This window comes from Loxodonta africana, chromosome 13, assembly GCF_030014295.1.
Source record: "Loxodonta africana isolate mLoxAfr1 chromosome 13, mLoxAfr1.hap2, whole genome shotgun sequence".
Taxonomy (NCBI): Eukaryota; Metazoa; Chordata; class Mammalia; order Proboscidea; family Elephantidae; genus Loxodonta; species Loxodonta africana.
The window spans coordinates 51,882,409-51,904,358 of record NC_087354.1 but is presented as its reverse complement, the minus strand read 5'-3'; the positions used below and the strand labels follow the sequence as shown (position 1 = coordinate 51,904,358).

At 45.8% G+C, this 21,950-nt stretch overlaps 1 protein-coding gene across 4 annotated transcripts in view; it reads right to left on the bottom strand.

Moving 5' to 3' along the window:
* DAPK2 (death associated protein kinase 2) overlaps positions 1 to 21,950 on the bottom strand; it is a 171,307-nt gene that overhangs the window by 36,779 nt on the left and 112,578 nt on the right. For all 4 annotated transcript variants that reach the window (XM_023558329.2, XM_023558326.2, XM_064267421.1 and 1 more), the window contains 2 exons: positions 18,610 to 18,748; positions 4,911 to 5,040 (listed from right to left, as the gene is read on the bottom strand). In XM_023558329.2, coding sequence (XP_023414097.1) covers positions 4,911 to 5,040; positions 18,610 to 18,748 — 269 coding nt within the window. The remainder of the gene's footprint in view (positions 1 to 4,910; positions 5,041 to 18,609; positions 18,749 to 21,950) is intronic.

Genomic DNA, 21,950 nt, shown 5'->3' with positions numbered 1-21,950 from the left:
GAGCAATTAGGAGTATACAGCAAGGTGTATATAAATTTTTGTATGAGAGACTGACTTGATTTGTAAATTTTCACTTAAAGCACAATAAAAATTAATTTAAAAAATTATATAGTTCTCAGATAATAGCTGGGAGATAGTGCCTCTTTTTTTTTTTTTTTACATTCTCTGCAAGACAAAATAATATTGATATGATACTGGGATATTTCCTGTATCTGAAAATTGATATAGCATTGGAATAAGCTCTTAAGGTTTCTAGAGCTTGCTTTTAAAACCACTGGGGCCTAATTTTCCTTTGTGGGAAAAAAATTTTTTTTAATTGTACTTTAGATGAAAGTTTACAGAGCAAATTAGTTTCTCATGAAACAACTGATACCTGTATTATTTTGTGACATTGGTTGCCAATCCCACAACATGTCAACACTCTCCCCTTCTCAACCTTGGTTTCTCATTACCAGCTTTCCTGTCCCCTCCTGCCTTCTCGTCCTTGCCCCTGGGCTGGTGTGCCCATTTGGTCTTGTTTAGTTTTATGGGTCTGTCTAATCTTTGGCTGAAGGGTCAACTTCAGGGGTGACTTCAGCACTGAGCTAAAATGGTATCCAGGGGCCATACTCTTGGGGTTTCTCCAGTCTCTCTCAGACCAGTAATCCTGGTCTTTTTGTGTGTTTATGAGTTAGAATAGTGTTATACAATTTTCTCCAGCTCTGTGTGAGACCCTCTATTGTGATCCCTGTCAGAGCAGTTGGTGATGGTAGCTGGGCACCATCTAGTTGTGTTGGACTCAGTCTGGTGGAGGCTGTGGTACTGGTGGTCCATTAGTCCCTTGGACTATATCCTTGTGTCTTTGGTTTTCTTCATTCTTCCTTGCCCTAGAAGAGGTGGGAGACCAGTGGAGTATCTCAGATGGCTGGTCACAAGATTTTAAGACCCCAGGTGCTACTCACCAAAGTAGGATGTAGACCATTTTCTCTATACATTATGTTATATCAATAGAGCTAGATATTCCCCGAGACCATGGTCCCCAGCCCGCAGTCCAGTAATTCGGTCCCTCAGGGAGTCTGGACATGTCTATGGAGCTTCCATGATCTTGCCTTTGTCAAGCTGTGCTGGCTTCCCCAGTGTTGTATACTATCTGACCCTTCACCAAAGTTACCACTTATCTATTGTCTATTTAGTGTTTTTCCACCCCTACCCTTTCCCTCCCTCGGAACCATCAAAGATCATTTCTTTTTGTGTGTAAACCTTTTCACAAGTTTTTATAGTAGTGGTCTCATGCAATATTTGTCCTTTTGTGATTAACGTTTCACTCAGCATAATGTCCTCAGTATTCATCCATGTTGTGAGATGTTTCACAGATTCATCATTGTTCTTCATTGTTGCATAGTATTCCATGGTGTGTATGTACCATAGTTTGTTTATCCATTCATCTGTTGATGGGCACTTAGGTTGGTTCCATCTTTTTGCTAGTGTGAACACTGGTGCGATGAACATGGGTGTGCACATGTCTAGTCATGTGACGGCTCTTATTTGTCTAGGATATATTTCTAGGAGCAGGATTGCTGGATCATATGGTATTTCTATTTCTAGCTTTTTAAGTAAGCGTCATATTTTTTTCCAAAATGGTTGTACTATTTTGCATTGTGGGAATATTTTTTAACTACTGATATAATTAATGACTATTCTTGATTTGCTTTTGACAAGTTATAGAAATTTGTCCTTTTTGCCTAAATTTTCAAATTCCTTAGAATGAAATTGTGCAAAGTATTCTATTATAGTTATAATTTCTGCTATATTAGTAGTTTTATGTCTGTTTTTATTTCTAATTCTTTTTATGTGTCCCCCACCACTACCATTCAATATCACCAGAAATTTGCTATTGTATTTGTTTTTCTTTTTTTTTTTTTAGAAGCCAACTTTTGATTTGGTCGATCCTCTCCATTGTGTCCTAGTAAAATTTCAATTCCTATCTTTGTCATATTTATTCTATTTTCTTTGGGTCTATTCAACTGTTATTTTTCTGATTTCTTAAGTTAGATGCTTAGCTTATTAATTTTAAGGCTTTCTTCTTTTCCAATGAAAGTAATTAAGGTTATAAATTTTCTTTTAAGTAACACTTTCACTACATTCCACAAGCTTTCTAAGTTCTAAGCACTTTTTTACTTTCCATTATGATTTCTTCCAAACGTTATTTAGAAGCACGTTTTCTCATTTCTAAGTGTACAAGGATTAACTATCTTTTCACGTTTTTGTCAGAAATGTGGTGAGTGTGATACTAATTTATTGAAATTAATTGGGATTTCCTTTATGAGAAGTACATGGTTATTTCTGTAAATGTTATACAAGATCTTAACAAGCTAATTTTTAAGTGTACCATCCTATATACGTCAATTAAACTAAATTTGTTAGCTGTATTATTTAAATCTTTTATTTTACTACTTTTGTTGCTTGATTTATTATAACTGAGGTAAGTGTGTTTAAATCTTCCACTATAATGGTGAATTTTTCACTTCCTCTATGTAATTCAGTCAATTTTGCTGTATTTCTTTTTATGCATTTTATTAGGTACATCTAAGTTTATAATTGTTATGACTTCTTGGTGAACTGAATTTTTCTGTTTATATACACACACCCTCTATCTTTAAAAATGCTTTTTGTTTTAACATCTATTTTTTCTACCTCAGCTTTCTTTTAGTTAATATTTGCCTGGTGTATGTTTTTACAGTCTTATTTACAGTCATTGCATAGCCTTATGTTTTAGATGTCCATATCAATGTTACCTGTTGCCGTCGAGTCAATTCCAACTCATGGTGACTCTGTGTATGTCAGAGTTGAACTGCACTCCATAGGGTTTTCAATGGTTGTAATCTTACAGTAGATTGCCAGGCCTTTCTTCAGCAGCACTGCTGGGTGGATTCAAACCTGCAACCTTTCAGTTAGCAGCCAAGCACAAACAATTTGTGCCACCCAGGGAACCTTGTCTATATAGATATTTAAAAATCCAATTTACAACCTCTATCTTTAACTGAATCTACCAGCCACTCCTTGGAAACCCTATGGGGCAGTTCTGCTCTGTCCTATAGGGTCGCTATGAGTTGGAATCGACTTGACAGCAATGGGTTTTTGGGTTTTTATATATATTTACAATGCATATAAACACAATGTGTATATAATTAAAATAGATACAAATGGACTGCATATTCCAGTTAAAGAAGAAAAACAAAACAAAAAAAACAAACCCTGAGCAGCCTGAGCTCTTAACTACTGCACAGGACCCCTGATGGTACAGTGGTTAAGAGCTACGGCTGCTAACCAAAAGGTCAGCAGTTCAAATCCACCAAGCACTCCTTGGAGACCCTATGGGGCATTTCTTCTGTGGCCTATAAACCCACTGCCATCGAGTTGATTCTGACTCATAGCAACCCTATAGGACAGAGTAGAACTGCCCCATAGGGTTTCCAAGGAGCACCTGGCAGATTCAAACTGCTGACCTTTTGGTTAGCAGCCATAGTACCTAACCACTATGCCACCAGGGTTTCCACATATGGTGGCTATAAGTCAGAATCAACTTGAAGGCAACAGGTTTGGGGGGTGTGTGTGTGTATATATATACACATACACATATTTTTTTCTCTCTCTCCCTCTCCATATATATGCGTGTGTGTGCGTGTGTGTGTGTGTGTGTATCCCAAACCCAAAACCCATTGCCACCAAGTCAACTGCAACTCATAGTGAACCTATAGGACAGAGTAGAACTGCCCCATAGGGTTTCCAAGGCTGTAATCTTTACGGAAGCAGACTGCCCCATCCTTCTCCTGCGGAACAACTGGTAGGTTCAAACCACTGATCTTTCGATTAACAGTGGAGCGCTTTAACCACTGTCCCACCAGTGTTTTTATTTGCTCTTTTTTCTGTTTTTCTTCTCTTTTCTTGTCTTTTTTAAAATTAGTTTCTTTACTGTTTTTCCCAACTTCTGTTTTTTAATGGTTCCTCTTGAAACTATCCTATTGATTTCTAACAAATTCTAACTTAAATCAACATTTTCATCCACTTTTAACAATTCAAGAACCTTGAACACTAGTTTTAAACACTTGCTCTGATCTAACATTATTGTCTTCAGTTTTTAATTCTGCCTTTTTTAACCACACCATTAAAGCCTCTTCTTCATCATCACCCTTTTAGACAGAAAATGTTTATATATATTTTTTTAATGTTTACTGATTTACTTGCTCACTAGTCCTTCTGGTATTGAGACCTCTCATGTGAGCTCATTTCCCTTAATCCAGAAGTACACCTTTTAGAAATTTCGTTAGTGAAAGTCTGTTGGTCATAAACTATGATTTATTGTTTTGTTTTTTTGTTGTTGTTCTTCGTTTTGTTTTGTTTTGGCTGAATTTTTGCCCTCTTCTGGAAAGATAAATATTCTGGGTACATAAGTCTCACCCCCCAGGATTTTGAGGAGACCATACCCTCCCTACATCTCCAGGACCATTCCAACTGCCAAAGGCGAGTGGGTGGATCCGGCATCTGGTAGATGACTTCCTTTTTCCTCTTCAGAAAATAAAAGAAGGTTGAATTTATGGGAATGGAGAGGGCGAGGTGATTTTAAATCTTCAAAATAAGCTCATATACAAGTAGCAGGTGGAGCCAGCCTGAGGCGCTTTAATTCCGCAGAGGCCTCTAGGCCCCACCTGGCCACCTTCCGGCCTGCTGGCCCCTGAGAGCCAGCACCTGGACCCTCACACGGATCCCTCACAGAGCATTTCCTTCCCTACCCTTTAAGTTCCTATGGGGTGTCCCAGGGCATCACCTCCAAGCCCAGAGGCCATACCCCCAGACAAAGGGTTTGTTCCCAGGAGTTCTCTGGCTTTTGATCCCAGACTCTCAGCTGGAAGACAAACAGGCCTAAAGCTCACCAACAAATTCCGGCGTCCCAAAAATGCTCTTAAACTCAACTCCGTCTTCTATTTCATGAGCCAGGCCAAAGTCAATCAGCTTGATGTGTGGAATGGGAATATCCTTGTCTAACAACATAATGTTTTCTGGCTGGAGAACAAAAACAAAAGGAAGAAAGGAGGGAAGAAAAGAAAAGACAGTAATTAAAACCCCGTTTTGTATTTTTGCTCTGTGGTTTGGGGTGGGGTTTGGTGTTGTTTTTTTTTTTTTTAGGTGACTAAAACAGCATAAGCCTTTTTCTTGTTTTTATATCCTTGGTCTCCCCCTGTGCTTCCCAAAACAGGCACAGTGCCAAGGACAAGGCCTGGGTTTTACCAAACGTGCTGCTGACAGCAGAACTGGAGACTTTGGCTTTAATTCTCTTTCTATCTCTGAATGGCAGATCAGTTTCCTGCAGTGCCTCTGTTTTCCCATCTGTCAAATGAGGCTGATGAGATACTTGTAGCATTTCCTATAAATAAAACCACTGTCTGATGTAAGTGTGCTGCAGGCCGGGGTGATGCAGCTTAGTCGAGTTCACACTTACTGATCTTGGTCTTCCTGACCACCCCTTTCCCGTCTAATTGGCTTCCTGTTGACAGCATTCCCCTCCTCTAGACTAACTGTATGACCCACACTTCTCTGTGTCTAACTAATTTGACCCTCAGCAGGACATAGAAAAAAATGCACCTGGTTTTCAAGGAAATATCAGTTTCCCAGGCTATTTCCAGCCCAGCGAACAGCTGCTGGGTATGACACAGTGATGTGGGTGTGTTGAGGGGCAGCCCTGCCCTAGGCTGTAACCAAGGCTCCTGAGCCCCATCCTTCTTACTCCCACCCACCTACCCACTCACTCTGAGTAGGAGGTAGGTGAGCAGGTCCATCTACTTCACCCTCTTTTCCCCCACTTCCCACCATGATTGTCCTAGACCCCATTCAAAACATACATCTACACAAATTTGTGACACTATTTTCCGAGGTTGAGGCAAACATCCAGAGTATCTTACTGTGTGTGACTCTTACCCCAAAGCCACTTAGATAGTACGTCCTTAGTCTGGAGTCCCTTACTAAGCTATTAAGCTGAACTATAAAACTTTCTGAGTTCTGTCCCAAGAGTGGGTATTTTGGGTGACAAGAAAACATGGGACCCCACAATGTGATGCTACTTCACACCCACTAGGATGGCTGTAATCAAAGAGACAGAAATAACTGGTATTGGCAAGGATGTGGAGAAACTGGAACTCTCTTATTTTTTAATGATGTAACAGTGGTACAGCCACTTGGGAAAACAGGGTGCCCATTCCTCAGAGGGTTAAACAGGGAGTTACCATGTGATCTAACGATTCCACTCCTAGGTATATACCCAAGAGAAATGAAAACATACATTCACACAAAAACTTGTATGCAAATGTTCATAGCAATATTATTCATAATAGCCAAACAGTGGAAACAACCCAAATGTCTACCAACTCATGAATAAACAGAGGCAATATGGTATATCCATACAACGGAATATTATTCTGCCATAAAAAGGAATGAAGTACTGATACATGCTGTCATAAGGATGAACCTTGAAAACATTATACTAACTGAAAGAAGCTAGTTACAAAAGGCCACATACTGCATAATCCCATTTACATGAAATGTCCAGAATAGGCAAATCCATAGAAACAGTAATTAGTGGTTGCCTAGGGCTGGGAGGATGGGGAATGACTGCTAATGAGTCCAGTGTTTCTTTTTAGGGGGATGAAAATGTTCTAAAATTGTAGTGTTGGTTGAACAACTCTGTAAAATAATCACTTTAATCGGGTGAATTGTATGGTATATGTATTGTATCTCCATAAAGTTTTTTTAAAAAAATAAACAAAGACATGTTTTAGAAGTTGAATGTCCCTTTTTCTCAAAGCATTGAAGAGTTTCTCACCTCTGTGCCTTTGCTCACACCACTTGCCCAATCTCTGCCCACCAAAATCCTGTGATGGTTGTCCTAGTACTTGTTGTTGATGATGTTGTTAGCTCCATGTGTCAGCCTAGCTCAATCCACCTTGTCCCTGAAGCCTTTCTTCACCTGCCCTGAGCCCCACCCCCCACCAGAAGTGAACCCTCCTTCCCCCAAGTCCATTTGCACTTGTCCAGGTCTTTCTCGTTGTGACATTTGTCATGCTCTGCCTTGGCCATCAGTCCTTTGCTGTCTTTGTCCCAGCTCCCGGGCAGAGCCTCTGCTGGAGGGAGGCCTCAGGTCTTTGCATCCTGGCCCTGCAGAGCCAAGCAGAGGCTGGCTCCTTGAAGGTGGCAGCCACCATTCGCTGAACTGATTCCGAATCTGGAGTGAAGACTCACCTTAGATGCCCCCACCCCAAACTTCCAGGCTCTCTGAAGTCCCCGTGACCTCATCACACAGCAGCTGGAAACTTTCACTCAGAACTGGCTAAGGTCCCCCTTTTTTATTTCCTTCTGCATTTTTTAAGTCTGTTTATTCTTCTTCCTTTCTGGGGAGTTCTCACAACCTTATTTGGAAAATGTGTCAAAGTACTTTCCCAAGGCAGAGTAGATTCTTAGGCTCAGCAGAAAGGGTGAGGAGCAAGGACAGGGGGAGGTGAGGAGACAGGACCCAGGCAGGTGGCTAACTCCAGTGCCTCTGGCCTAGTCCCCCCAGCAGCTGCCCATAGGTCCAAGCACCCCTGCGATGAGTTACACTTGCCCACCACCCACCACCTCCCCGGAAGGTGGCTTGTCCTCCCTCCGTTCCACACACACCCCTCAGGCCACCTTGCTAGGGACTTTGCTCCTCCAGAGGAAAGGCCCAAGGCTTCTTCCCTGGGGCCTAGGGACCCGAGAACAGGCCTTCCTGCACATCACAGTGTGCCCAGGACCCAGGCCACCACCATGCAACACATGCTGAATGGGGGTGGGAGCCACAGAGGACAGAGGTGGACACATTGGACCTGGTGATCCCCAGGGTACAGGGCAGCAGGGATAAGGGGTGGGGGAGGAGTGAGAAGCTCACTGCCTCACACCCTCTCACCTCTGGACCCACAGTCCAGAGAAATGACTTCTCCATTGCCTTGTGAGAAGCTGAGGGCAAGGCCAGGCTTTCTCACCTTAGTTCTGTCTGTCCCCAGATTCATCCCAAGATGGTGACTTCTCCCCTGCTTGGCACACATTCCCTGTACTCCATCTGTCCGATTCCTAGTTAATACCTATTCATATTTTAGTAGAGATAGTACTTCCTCCTGAAGGTCTTCCCTGACCCCTCCCCACAACTCCCAGGTTCCCAAAACACCCAGCACTTTTCCCTATTGCAGTGCTTCTTATACTCTGGAGCTTGTCGGTTTAAGTATCTGTCTCCCCCAACTGGACTGTGAACTTCCGAGTATTTTGTTCCTATCATTTCCCCAGAGCCTGGCAGAGAGCCTGGCACCCTCAGGGGCTCAATTAATGTTCCAAGTGAAGACAGGTACCATTTATTAAGCCCCTATAATGTACAGGGAAACCCTGGTGGCTGGTGGTGTAGTGGTTAAGTGCTATGGCTGCTAACCTAAAGGTCAGCAGTTTGAATTCTCCAGGTGTTCCTTGGAAACTCTACGGGGCAGTTCTACTCTGTCCTATAGGGTTGCTATGAGTCGTAATCGACTCGGCAGCAATGAGTTTTGGTATAATGTGCAGGGCCCATTGCTAACCAAGCACGTGACATACTTTATACCTCATATACGTACTCTCTCAGCTTCCTTATGTGGTGGGTGTTGCTGCTCCCATTTTTCAGAAAAAGAAACTGTGATTGAAATATTAGGGACTTTTAACCTTTATCTGTTGGACTCCAAAGCCTGTGCCCCTAACCACTGGACTAAATGATCCCCTTCCCTGCTTCTAAAGGGCCTTGTGAGTCTATCCCTGGGAAAGTGGGAATGCCATGTGAGCGTGGCAGCCCAGGGCCACCTCAAGCCCTGCTGTTTTCCTCCTCTGGCATCTTCTTCAGAGGTGTGGGGGACAGGAAGGGGCAAAGGAGAGAACTTGCCCCCTGGCATGAGTCCAATGGGGCACCAAATCAGGTGTGGAATGACACTCTGAGGTGCCACAAATATGGAAGGCGCCTGAGGCAGCTGGAGAAGAGGGGGAAAGGCGTTTCTGTAGAGACTGTAAGGAACCTCAGGCCCCCACAGCCCAGTTCCTCATTTCAGATTGGAAAACTGGAGCCCTGACAAGGAGGAAACCCAAGGTGGGTCGTGATAAATGGGGATGCGGCCTGGGGGTTTCGGCCAGGAGGCATAGGTCAGGACCTGGGTTCCTGCCCCTGTCTTGCTGCTCATTTGCCGTGCCATTCGGAGCAGAGGCCCCTGCAGGCTCAGACCTGCCCAAGGCTGTGGCCAGACCAGGAGTACACAGAACCCTGTCACCAGGGCTCCCTGACACCAAACGACGTTTCCTGCGTTCTCCCCAAGCTACCAATATCTGGTCCAGATGGCCAGTGGTTCCAGGCTGACCAGGGGATTCAGACCCCTTTTCTGCAGCTTCCCTGCTTTCAGAAAGACTTCCTTCTCACTATTCAACCTCCACTAGCAGCTGATGATACCCAGGGGGCAGAGCAGGAACTAACATCTGCCACCTGTTAACCAAGCCAAGCAACATGCTAGTGCTCTGTGTGTACACCACATAGTCCTCCAGGCCAACCTGAGGGGTACTGTTCTCATCCCTATTTCACACATGAGGAAACAGAGGCTCAGACGTGCCTAAGGTCCAACAGCTCATAATGGCAAGTCAGGGTGGACTCCCTGGGCAGTTCAGCCCCTGTTATCTCCATCACGTCACTGAGCCTGGTTAAACATCTTCGGTGGACCCGCTGATCAGAGGAAAAAGCCTGATGCCCTAGTCTAACGTTTGAAGACTTTAAGCTTTGCTCCAGACAACACAAGCTGCCTTTCCAGCCTCCCTGTGCATCCCTGCCTGCACCTGCCCTCCACCCCCTCAGGACAGGTATTTCCACCCCAGAATGATGTCTCATTTCCATTCTTTGTTTTGCCTGTTCTCTTGCCCAGAAGGCCTTTCCTACTCCTCCACACACTTTCAAAGCCCCGGCGCCGGCTCCTCCCCATGCGGTGTCCTTTCACTCCCTTACTCTTTAATGAAGCTTTCCCTGACCTTTGCTCTAAGCACCAGAGCACTGACAACGCTAACTTCTGGTCCTAATCTGTAGGCTTTCTCTCACATTGTGACGCAGCTTTCCGGGAAAACTCAGATCTAGAGGTCGGTTTTGAGCTTCCTGGCATCCCCTATAATATCCTGCATGACCCATTAACTTTGCTAAAATGAATTGGAAAGAACTGGAAGGATTCTGCAGGGGTGGGGACCAGCCAGGAAGCCCCTTCCCTTGAGCCTGTGTTCCTTCCCTTTCTGGCCCTTGGAGGCCTTTCACCACCACTAGGGGCGCCAGAGCGCACTTCTCGCTGTAAACCAAAACCCAAACCCGTTGCTGTTGAGTCGATTCGGACTTGTAGCGATCCTATACCACAGAGTAGAACTGCCCCATAGAGCTTCCAAGGAGTGCCTGGTGGATTCAAACTGCCAGCCGTTTGGTTAGCAGCTGACCTCTTAACCACTGTGCCACCAGGGTTTCCTCCCTCTATGGAGCTGCTATAAAAAACAAAGAAGCAAACCCGTTGCCATCGAGTCAATTCCAACTCCTAGCGACCCTAGAGGACAAAGTAGAACTGCCCCACACAGTTACAAGGAGTGCCTGGTGGATTCCAATTGCTGACCTTTTGGTTAGCAGCCACAGTTCTTAACCACTAGCCACCAGGGTTTCCAGAGCTGCTATAAAGCAGAGTAAGGAGACCTGGTACCGCAGCGGTTAAAGTGCTCAGCTGCCAACCAAAAGGTCCCCGGTTTAAACCCACCAGCCGCTCCAGGGGAGAAAGATGTGGCAGTTTGTTTCCATAAATCACAGCCTTGGAAACCCTAAAGGGCAGCTCTACTCTGTCCTATAGGGTCACCGTTGAGTCAGAATTGACTCGATGGCAGTGGGTCTGGTTTTTTGGTTTTATATAGTGGGGTCAGGAAGGGTCTGGAAGGGTAGCCTGAGATGCCAGTAAGGCAGCAGTTCCCCAGAGGTTTTGCCTAAGGTTCTCTGCTTCCCCCTTCCCCATGAGGGCAGGGTAGTGATAGAGAGCCCAGGCCTGGGTACTGGGAAACTCCAGTTCAAGGCTGTGTGAGCTTAAGCAGGCTACTTCCTCTCTCCGGGCCTCAGCACCCCCACCCCACCAACTATAAAATAGACACTGATGACACCCGAAGCCCCTTCGAGCTCTAGGCTCTGTGATTGTAAGGTGGCATGACCTCTCAAGCTAGCTGGACAAATTCCCACTGCTCTGGGCCCCAAGAGAGGATGTGCAGAGGTTCAAGCCCCCTGTCCCAGCACAGGAAAGAAGAAGGAGGCTGCTGGCCACAGGCGGCTGGGCCCAAGCCAGTCTGCCCTCTCGGGTAGTATGATCCTATCCACACGCCCCTGCTCCTGTCATTCTCCTCTGGCTTTATTTACTTCAGCCAAATAATTCACCCACACACCTGACGTCACCTCCCAAGCACGGCTGGAAGGAGGGATTGCATTCCTGTAGGTGTGTCACCACTGCCCAGCCCTGGGCCCTTGGAGCTGTCGCCAGGAGGTGGGACTGACCCCTGCCTGTCAAAACAAACCACTCACCTCAGCCTGCCAGGTTCGTGTCTCCATAGATCTGGCCAGAGGTGCCTAATGTCATGCCAACTGGAAGCTGGTCCTCCAGCCAGGACCCATGCTAATGGGTGATCCCCACAGGCTGAGCAGAGCATGCGGGGAGACCCTGCAGGATGAAGGCACCCTCGGGGGACTATGTAGCAAAGTGCAAAAGATGAGGGCTTAGAGTCAGGCAGGCTTGGGTTCAAATCCCAGCTTTGCCACTTAAGACCTGGGTGAGACCTGGACAAAACCACTGGGCCTCTGGGAGCCTTGGTTTCTCATCTGTGAAATGGGGACAACTGCCATGGCACAGGATTGTTCTGGGGATTCAGAGAGATGGTGTGTATAAAAAGCAGTGCCTGGAGAGATTTTGGAGAAGGGAAACTATGTTTGTCCACTCATTTCAGGGATGCTAGCTAGCATTGACAAACTGCCCAAGGTCACTGAGCAAAGAGCAGAGCCAAGCCTGGGACCCAAGTCTGCTGACCCCAGCTCCGTGCTCTCTCTCACACTGCCTGCTGCTGGGTGAGGCTGTTCAGCTCAGTGGAGCAGGGGGCCAGCCAGGTCTGTGCGATGGGACCAGGAAGCTGTTTACAAACCTTCACTGGAAATGTCAGATCACAGCCCCAGATTATTCACAGAGTGCTGGGCAACCCGAGACAGCAAGGCTGCTCATTGCCTGGCCTCCGTGGGCAGGTTTCCAGGGTGCTGTGGTTCCCTCTACTCCCAGGACGCTGTAGATGGGACCACAGGCAGTCCCTCCCCACAAACCTCCCGAGCAGCCCATGCCCAACCCTGCCTCCACCTGGCATTCAAGGCCCTCCTGCTCCCCCTCCCACCCTTTCCACCTCCAAGGAGGTCAAAACTTAGCTGGTGCCTAGAGTTTAGGAAACCAGTACTAAAGAGGACCCTGTCATTAGACACAGGTTTGATCCCAATTCTGCCCCATGCTAGCTGTGTGATCTTGGCAAGTCACTCACCTCTCTAAGCCTTGGGCCCCTCATCTGCAAAATGGGAATATTAATATGGGGAGGGGTTCTGAAGAGGCAAAATACAGTTCTAGGCAACCTCTCACTTTCTGTAAAATGGGCACAATGACAGAACCTCTTTCGTAGGGCTGTTGTGTGGATAAAATGAGTAAATACATGCAAAGCACTTGGAGCAGAGCCTGCGCTCAATAAATGTGGGCTCCCCTCAGTATCACTACACCATTGCTGCCACCACAATAACCAGCCTGTGTATAGCACTATCCCGTTTACAAAATACTTTCACCTACAGTCTCTGAAAACCAGGGGCATGCTGGAGCTGGTCTCTACTGGCTTATGAGAGCTAGTTACTAAATTTTTCCAGAAATTTTATGAGCTAGTCGTTAAACGGAAACCCTGGTGGCGTAGTGGTTAAGTGCTATGGCTGCTAAACAAAAGGTTGGCAGTTCGAATCCGCCAGGTGCTCCTTGGAAACTCTGAGGGAAATTCTACTCTGTCCTGTAGGGTCGCTATGAGTCGGAATCGACTCGACGGCACTGGGTTTGGTTTGGTTTTTAGTCGTTAAACACAGCCATTATTAAAAATTAAGTTATATAAACTTTATCTTTAAATAAATTACATTAAAAACAAATGTAATACTTTTTTAACTACTACCTATGCTCTTGAAATTGAAAATACCATTGTACATATATTTGGGAAATACTATATAATGTTATGCTACTGCACATCTCTCTTCCCAGCCCCATAGTCAGTGACTTCACGTCAGTAGCTTGAAATCAGCCATGGCAGGTGTATTTACACCACAGAAATCGGCAGACAATACAAATCAGGGTTTGATGTACTGTTTTCTTGATTTTAGACTTACGAAATTTATGGAGAAGAAGTTATTAATGCAGGTTAAACTTAAACGGGTGTGTGTCTGTGGCCTTTACTTTGTGAATAGCACAGAACATTAAGGAAATAGTCTTCCAGCATTCGAAAACTATTGTCCAATTTAGCAGTCACTCATGTTCATTGGTGAATGGGTAAAATTCCTACATACACTTTCATTGTTTCATTTTCGTCTTGTTAACGTAAGCAAAATTGTCAGCCAACATTCTTGTCAGAGCTACACGCATGTATCAACTGCATCCATAGGTTGGCTAATGATACAAGAATTTGGCCAAAACAGGGAAGTGTTCTGTGAAAATCAATCTGCTCTATGGAATTTCCATTGAAGAGTGTTGTATATTTTATTGTTTGCAAACTGTTATGTTACACACCTTTTTATTGGTAAAATGTATAATAAACTTATGTGATCTCAAGCATGCTACTTCTCTGAATCTCAATTGCCTTCTGTGTAAAAAAGTGACAATATTTCGTATCTCAACAGGTGACAGTGAGGATCAAATGAGAGAATAGATGTACAAGTACCTTGCATACTAAAACGTACCATACACATTTAAAATATTATCTGTATCATTCTGTGAAAGCTTGATGAGCAGACCCCATCACACCATGAACGTATGGACAGGTCAAAGGCTGACTTTGGGCAGAGAGGAATTTGGATTTTTGGAGTATCTTGCTCAGGAATTCACTCCTCTTAATGCTGCTTTAAAAGAGCCCCCTCAGAGTCCTGGGTTCTTGGCTTATATACAATTGCAATCGATTTCGATGGCTTGTTCTTTCTGCTTAAAATACCATTTAGATCCAAGGACTACCGGCCATTTCTGAATTCTCAAGTTGGATCAAGTTAGGGTAGGGATGGTGAGGGAGGGGAGATCACACCCAGGCTCAGAGCAGAAACTCTCAGATCCAAAATAAACACAAAAACACCCTCTACAAGGACTTTACTTGTGTTGGGAATGATATACCAGGGTGAGGTTACTGGGTGGTACTGAGCTCCATTTCCTGGTAATCCATCATGTGGAAGCCATGCCTGAAGGCGCATGGAGTACTACCCGGTACTGAGGGGTCACCCAGTCCAGTGTCCCTTCCATCTATGTAAATACAGGGCAACGTCATCTAGCCTCACCACCCCCACCTACCACATCAACAGGCCTTTCTGTGGTGCAAGTTACAGCACACACCAGGGTGGTCTCTACTCTGCAGAGGCAGAGAGCTAACTCCTTGGAAGGGAGTGAGTGTTGGTGAGAGCCACAGTACCCGTCTATCTCAGGTGACCTCCCCACTGAGTCTCACTGTGGCCTTCACCCAGTATACAGTGGGTACCTGGCAGGGAAGTGCCACATTTATTTGATGCTTGTCACTCTACCCCATAGCATATAGTAGGCCGCCAATAAATGTTCATGTCACTGAATTTGAACTGAAATCTGCCTGCAACCTCTTTTGCATTTTCCAGGTGAGGCATGAAAGGGCCTTGGGCACCCAGGTATCCATCTGGTCTTCACTCGCTCATTCATTCATTCACCCATTCAGCGCCAAGTGACTTACCTACCACGACTCAAACACTGTCCTGGACACAAGCAGCAGAAAGTGACTTACAGAGATAAACGCTCTCTGCAGAAGTTTGTACAAAGTACAACAGAGGCAGAAAAGCAAGTGAGTTCTTAGTTATGCTTTTAGGAGGTGACAGGGATGGGAAAGGCTTCCCAGAAGACGTAGAGGCATTTCAGCTGGGCCTCACAGGATAAGCAGGAGTCCACGGGCAGAGAGCAGGAAAAGCAGAAGCATCCTGGACTGGGGACAGCATGAACATAGGGGGAGTGAGACCAGAATGTGGATCAGTCGTCTTGTTGCTTGAGGCTAGTGTTCTGGAGTGGGAAGGGGTGGATGCGGCCAGAAGGCGGACTAGAGCAGACCCAGAAAGGCCTGGAGGCCATGCTGAGAATGGGTTCATTTACCCCAAGGGGAACAAGGACCCATGACAGATTTTTAGAAAAGAGCACGCCACGGTCTGTTGCAGCCAGACTGTTTGTTTTACACTCATTGTCCATTCCTCTGTTCTCTGCCACAAGGCAGGGCTCCTCTCGTGGCCAGACACACAGCCTCACCATCCCAGCACAACGCCTAGACACGGGAGGAGCTCAGCAATCAGCAGCCTGAGAGAGGTCTTCAGATTCCAAAAGCAGGGCCCAGCGGAGCCTCCCCAACTGTCTGCTCCTTCGAGCTGGAAGGTGAGTGTGGAGAACAGATCCTGGGTGGGGGCTCAGAGACCACCTGGTGACTGCATTCCTGGGGCAGCGATGCTAGCCTGACTTCTGTGATGAGAAGTAACAGAATACCAGCAGGAGAGGAAAGCAGAGGCCCTCATGGAGAATGAAAATCAGGAAGAAAAATGTGAATTTTACATGATGGGAAACACCACCAACCAGGAAGTCCACTTGAAGCTACCGGCCGGACCTTCTTCAAAATTCCCTTCCAGCTGGCAGCAAGTTCCAGCCAGGGGTCATGCATATCCACATTCTGGCTTCAGGAAGCGTCTACGCAGTCATGAGGTAATCCCTCTAAGTTCCGGCTACTCATCACTTCCTGACGTTACCCAGCTAGGCCTGGGCTAAAGGACTCACAGGTGTGGGGGCCAGAAGGCTGAGTCCACACAGCTCCAAGGACACATGGCAGTGGATGGGGGTTAGCAGCATCCTCACCCTCCACACGTCTAGAGGAAATCTAGACTCTCTCTAGGTTGCGGGAAATGTTCATACTGAGACAGGAGCCAGACATGAGCCCCCACCAGCAGCCCCACCCAGCAACCAAGCTCAGCTCTCTGCTGAGCAATTTAACTGGCTGTGTTTTCCTAGTCTGTCAGGACCCAAAACACTGTAACAAGAGCTTTGTTTTCTGTTCCTGTTTTCCGGGCAGGGAAATAACAATAACAGCTACTCTTACTGGGCACCAATTCAGTATTCAGCACCTATTGCATCTCTCTAATCTTTACAACAGCCCTGCCGGGTAGGTATGATTATTATTATTTGCACTGAGGCTGAAAAAAGTAAGGTTCAATCTTATCCTAGTACATGAAATCCTATGGTGGAATGTGGATTAAACCCCAATTTGACCAACCCCACGCCAGCATTCATCCGCCACAGTGAGCTGCCATTGAAACAAACAAAACAATGTCAACCTGCTGTAGTCTTCCTGGGACTCTGGTGACTCCTCCTACCTCTACCAGGCCCATTCAAGAAAAGACAAAGGAGCCCATTTTGAGGCTGGTCTCCTGGAGCCAGCAAAGACATAAAACAACATGTTAATTGCCCCAAGAATTACAGGAAGGGAGACATAGGTGCAATCCAGGAAGACTACTTCCTGTTTGGTGTATTACCACCCTGAAGTCCAAAGGCCTCCCTGGCCATGCCCTCCTTGAGAGAACCCAACTTTTACCTAGTGACACCTGAATACAACTCTGCAAGATGTCTTCAGTTGGAGGAATTTAAAACATAGATACTCGTGAGAAGGAATGGGGCCCACTATGAGGGGACTCGCAGCAAGTCACTCCACGAGGCAGAATAAGTGCAGGGGCTGGGACCCGTGTGAAGGAACTGAGCCCACACCCTGGCATGGCTGCTGTGAGACCTTGGGCACATCACACCCTCTCTGGGCTGGTCCCCCATGCCAGAAACTAGGGTGTCATCCTGGATTCTGCCCTCTCCCTCACCTCCCACACCTAATGGGGTACCGAATCCTCATATTAACCTCTGTAACATGTCTTGAATCCATGCCCTTCTCAAATTAGTTTGGCCCTCAGCATGCCTCACCTGGATCACTGCACTAGCCTCCAGATGGTCCCCCGACCTCACAGCTGTCCCCATTCTATCCATCCTCCAAGCCAGAGGGAACATCCTGACACACACATCTGCTCACTGCACCTCCCTGCTCATCTGGCCTCCATATCTCTCAGGGTAAAGTTCAACCCCCCGGGCTCAGCTCCCAGGCCCTGTGTCCGCCTCCTGCTCTCCTCCTGGCGTTTTCTCCAGCCATGCAGTACACAAACCCTTTGCCTGCATGCAGTTTCCCTGAAGCCATGCAAACTGCTGGCTTCTCTCCCTAGAAGGCCCTTCCCCTCTGCTAACTCCTGCCAGCCTTTCAGAATGTAACTCAAACTACACCTGTTCCAGGAAGTCCTCTCTGATAACTTTTCCCAACCTTCTGTGCTTCTCTCTATCACAGCACTTATAGCTGGTGGTGTTTCTTTGTTGCCTCCTGCACTAAGGTCCCTGGAATAGAAGAACTAAGCCCAGATGGGGACTCCATTGATTTTGCATCTGCAGCAGCCACCTAGGCACCCAGCACAGTGCTTGAAACACAACAGGAATTTCTCGATGGAAAAATGAATGGGTCTCCTCCCTAGTAAAAGGTCAGTGTGGTATCTGGGCTACAGGACAGTCAGGTTTAGGGTGTCACATCAGTCTATGCAATTGAGCTCAGTCACTAAGGGAACCAACCACTCTGTGGTCAAAGTGAACTTTCCTGACCCTGAATACCGGTTACTGCAAAAGATCAGCAGCCCCTAGAAGCAGTTTTACAGCCACAGTTGGGGTTGGGGTAGGCGAAGACAGCCACAGTCCCTGGCCTCCAAGTTTTTCCATCTCCAGCCAAAGGATGCTGGAGGCTGCTTGCTGCTGGGTCTGGAGAGCAGCCAGCCTCGGGCGTCCTCCTCGGGCACCCTAGCTCTGCCCGCTCAGGAGTTAGCTCTCGCTGACTGAAAAGTTCAGTCTTGGGAAATGTGTTTGGTTTCAAGTTTCCTGTCATTGGTCTTCTTATTCAAAAATTACACCTGCCCTGCTCCCCTGAAAGAGACAAGCCGCCTATGGTCTGATTAATAAGCCTCTTGCAGCCAGCCCCTACGTGCAGAAAACCTGCTGTGTGAAACAAAACTGAGGAAGCAGACACTTTCCACAGCACACTTTTCTCCACGGAGCTCAGCGTCTTCAACTGTAAGGTGAGGGAGGAGGACCAGTGAGCTCTGGGACCCCTGTAGCAATGACATCCTGAGAGACTGGATCCCTCCTTCATAAACTCTGATTGTTTTCCCTCATCCCCCTCACTGACCTTGAGATCAAAGTGAGCAATCTTCTTGGCATGAAGGTAGTTCACCCCCTCTAGGATCTGCTTAATGAAGCTGGTGGCCTCCTCCTCACTCAGTGACTCCTTCTGGGCCAGGAAGTCAAAGAGCTCTCCTCCGGACACTCTGCAAGACACGGGTGGGGAGGGCCCAGGCCCAATCAGTCCTGTGTGTACAAGGCCAGGCTGGTGGTATGGCCCCCAAACCTGACCCCTCAGCCACCTATGTCAGAACCCCCCATAGCCACCTCTGTGGCTTTGTCCGGTGGCACCAGGGATTTGCTTTGTTTCTCTTTGCCGTGTTCTTCCCTTTGGGTCACAGAGCAAAGGTCATCCTTAGGGTGTCGCCAGAAGGGCCTCTGATCACCTCCCAGGCCCAGGCCCTGGTTATCCTGGTATTTCCTCCTGCCCCAATATGACCGAGCAGGCAGAAGGCAGAAACAAATGCTGGGGGGCAACAAACAAGAACAGATGTTGGGCCAGGAGACTGGAGATGTGGGTTCCCGTCCAGCCCTGGCCACTGATCTTGCACAACTCGCTTCCCCTTTCCAAGCCTCAGTTTCCTCACCTGCAAAATGAGCAGAGTAGGCAAGATGGTACCTAAAGCCACTCTTCTTTGGTTTTCTAAGAGATGTTCTCTTCATAGGCTGACAAGGATATAGGCATGGTTTCCAATTTAAACATAAAAAACCATTAATGATATCCATCTCTAAAAACTCTAGGGTACCACTTTGGTCTTCACATTCCAGGCACTTGCACTCTGTGGTTGACGTCACAGGACTGGAGACCTACAGGATAAAAAGACTCTCCCCTGGTAACTCAGGGTAGCCAGATAAAATAGGAGATTTTTAGTTGCTAAATCTGCCGACCCTACTGGGCTTGTTTGTCTTCTGACAGATGCTGGGTACCCAGCCAGCACCGTGCTTTCTCTAGGGCTCAGGTAGAGCCAAGAATCACCCCAGGAAAAGACTGCAGGAAAGGATCTAAGTCAGGGGATCCAGGACCTCAGGATCACCTGAGAACTTGCTAAAAATGCAGGTCCCCAGGCACTCCTGGAGCTCTTACCCATTTATATTCTCCTTCACAACCAAAACCCATTGCCATCGAGTTGATTCCGACTCATAGCGACCCTATAGGACAGAGTAGAACTGCCCTATAGGGTTTCCAAAGAGCACCTGGTGGATTCAAACTGCCAACCCTTTGGTTAGCAACCAAGCTCTTAACTACTGCACCACCAGGGCTCCAGATTCTCCTTAGAACCTGTATTTTTACAATAACAACAACATAAAAATAACAGTAGCAAATACTCATTACTCTGTGCCAGGAATGGAGCTACATGTTTTGTGCATACTATCTCATTTACTATGAGTATTAGTACTATTATTTTCCTATTTTACAGCTGAAGAAATGGAGGCTTAGAGAGGTTAAGTGACTTGTCCAAGATCACAGAGCCAGTTAGTGGTAGAATTAGGATACAAACTAGGCGGAATGACTCTCAATCACTATATCATACTGAGTGTCCCAGAGGATTTTTATGTCGCAGCTTTGGGAGTCATCTCCCTGCCACCTAGTCCATCCTAAATAAAGAGCATCAAAAACACATCTTTCTTCCTCTCTTTAAAAACATCCAAAGGCACACCTGAACCCACAGATTAATCTCAGCATCGTGAAAAGTGGAACAACCAGAGATGATGTGGTACAGTAGGAAGCAAGCAGCAATACCTATGAAGTATTCTGACCTCTAAAAAATTGAACCTCAATCTGATTAAGCCTCTAGTTCAGTGCTAGCTAACCAAGCTTTCTGCAGTGAAGGGAATGTTCTATAGCTACACTGTCCAACACACTAGCCACGAGTCACATGTGGCTACTGAACACTTAACATATAGCCAGTGTGGCCAAGTAACTGAATTTTTAAATTTTTATTTAATTTTAATTCAAAAACTAAAGCAATATAAAATATTTCCTGTTGAATACAGCTTGACTGTTTTGGCAGGACTGTATTTCACTTTAACCATCGCATGGCATGTGAGCTGAAATGTGCTTTAAGTGTAAAGTACAAAGTAGATTTTGAAGACTTAGTATTAAAAAAAATAGAAAATACCTCACTGATAATTTTTATATTGATTACATGTTGAAATGATAATATTTTGTATATATTGGGTTAATAAAAATAATACTAAATTTAATTCACCTTATTATTATTAAAAAAGACTTCTTATTCAATGACACTACTAGTAAATTTAAGATTACATATGTGGACAGGACTGCTGGAAAAGGTATCTCCTCTATAACTAACTACTAACTACTGGCTTATAGGAAATACGGGGATAGAGGAACCAGTTAAATAACACCATGAGGAAGGAATTAGCCAAATTTAGACTGTGAGATAATCAATAGGGCAAATGACCCAGTTTCCCCCAAAAATCAGTGGCATCAAAAAAAACGGGAAAAAAGAACTGTTATAGAATACAAAAGACATGAGAGATGAAAGAACCAAATACAGTATAAGGACCATATTTGGATCCTAATTCAAATAAAACAACTATAAAAACTATCTTAGAGTCCATTGGGGAAATACAATGATGGACTGGACAGGCCTCACCAGGGAAGTGTTACAGTCCCTCACCAAGGCCTCACTGTTGCTGTTAGGTGCAATAAACACATCATGGTCACATTTTCAAAAACTGTTATCAGAGATGCATACTATTTACAAGTGAAATGACATGATGTCTGGGATTTGCTTAAAATATTACAGCAAACAAACCAAAAAGTTTGGTTTGTAGGAATCTTATATAAATCAGGATTGGAAGAATATTGTTAACTTGAAGCTGGGTGACAGGCAAGTGCTATGGATTGAATTGTGTCCCCAAAAAATGTGTGTCGACTTGGCTACGCCATGATTCCCATTACTGTGTGATTGTCCACCATTTTGTCATCTGATGTGATTTTCCTATGTGCTGTGAATCTTACCTCTATGATGTTAATGAGGAAGGATTAGAGACAGTTATGTTAATGTGACTGGACTCAATCTACAAGATCAGGTTGTGTCTTAAATCAACCTCTTTTGAGACATAAAAGAGAGAAGTGAACAGAGAGACAGAGGGACCTACTACCATCAAGAAAGCAGAGCTGGGAGCAGGGTGCATCCTTTGGACCAGGGATCCCTGTACTGAGAAGCTCTAGACCAGGGGAAGATTGACAGCGAGGACCTTCTCCCAGAGCCAACAGAAAGAGAAAGTCTTGCCCTGGAGCTAGCACCCTGAATTTGGACTTCTAGCCTCCTAGACCATGAGTGAATAAATTTCTGTTTGTTTAAACAATTTGCTTGT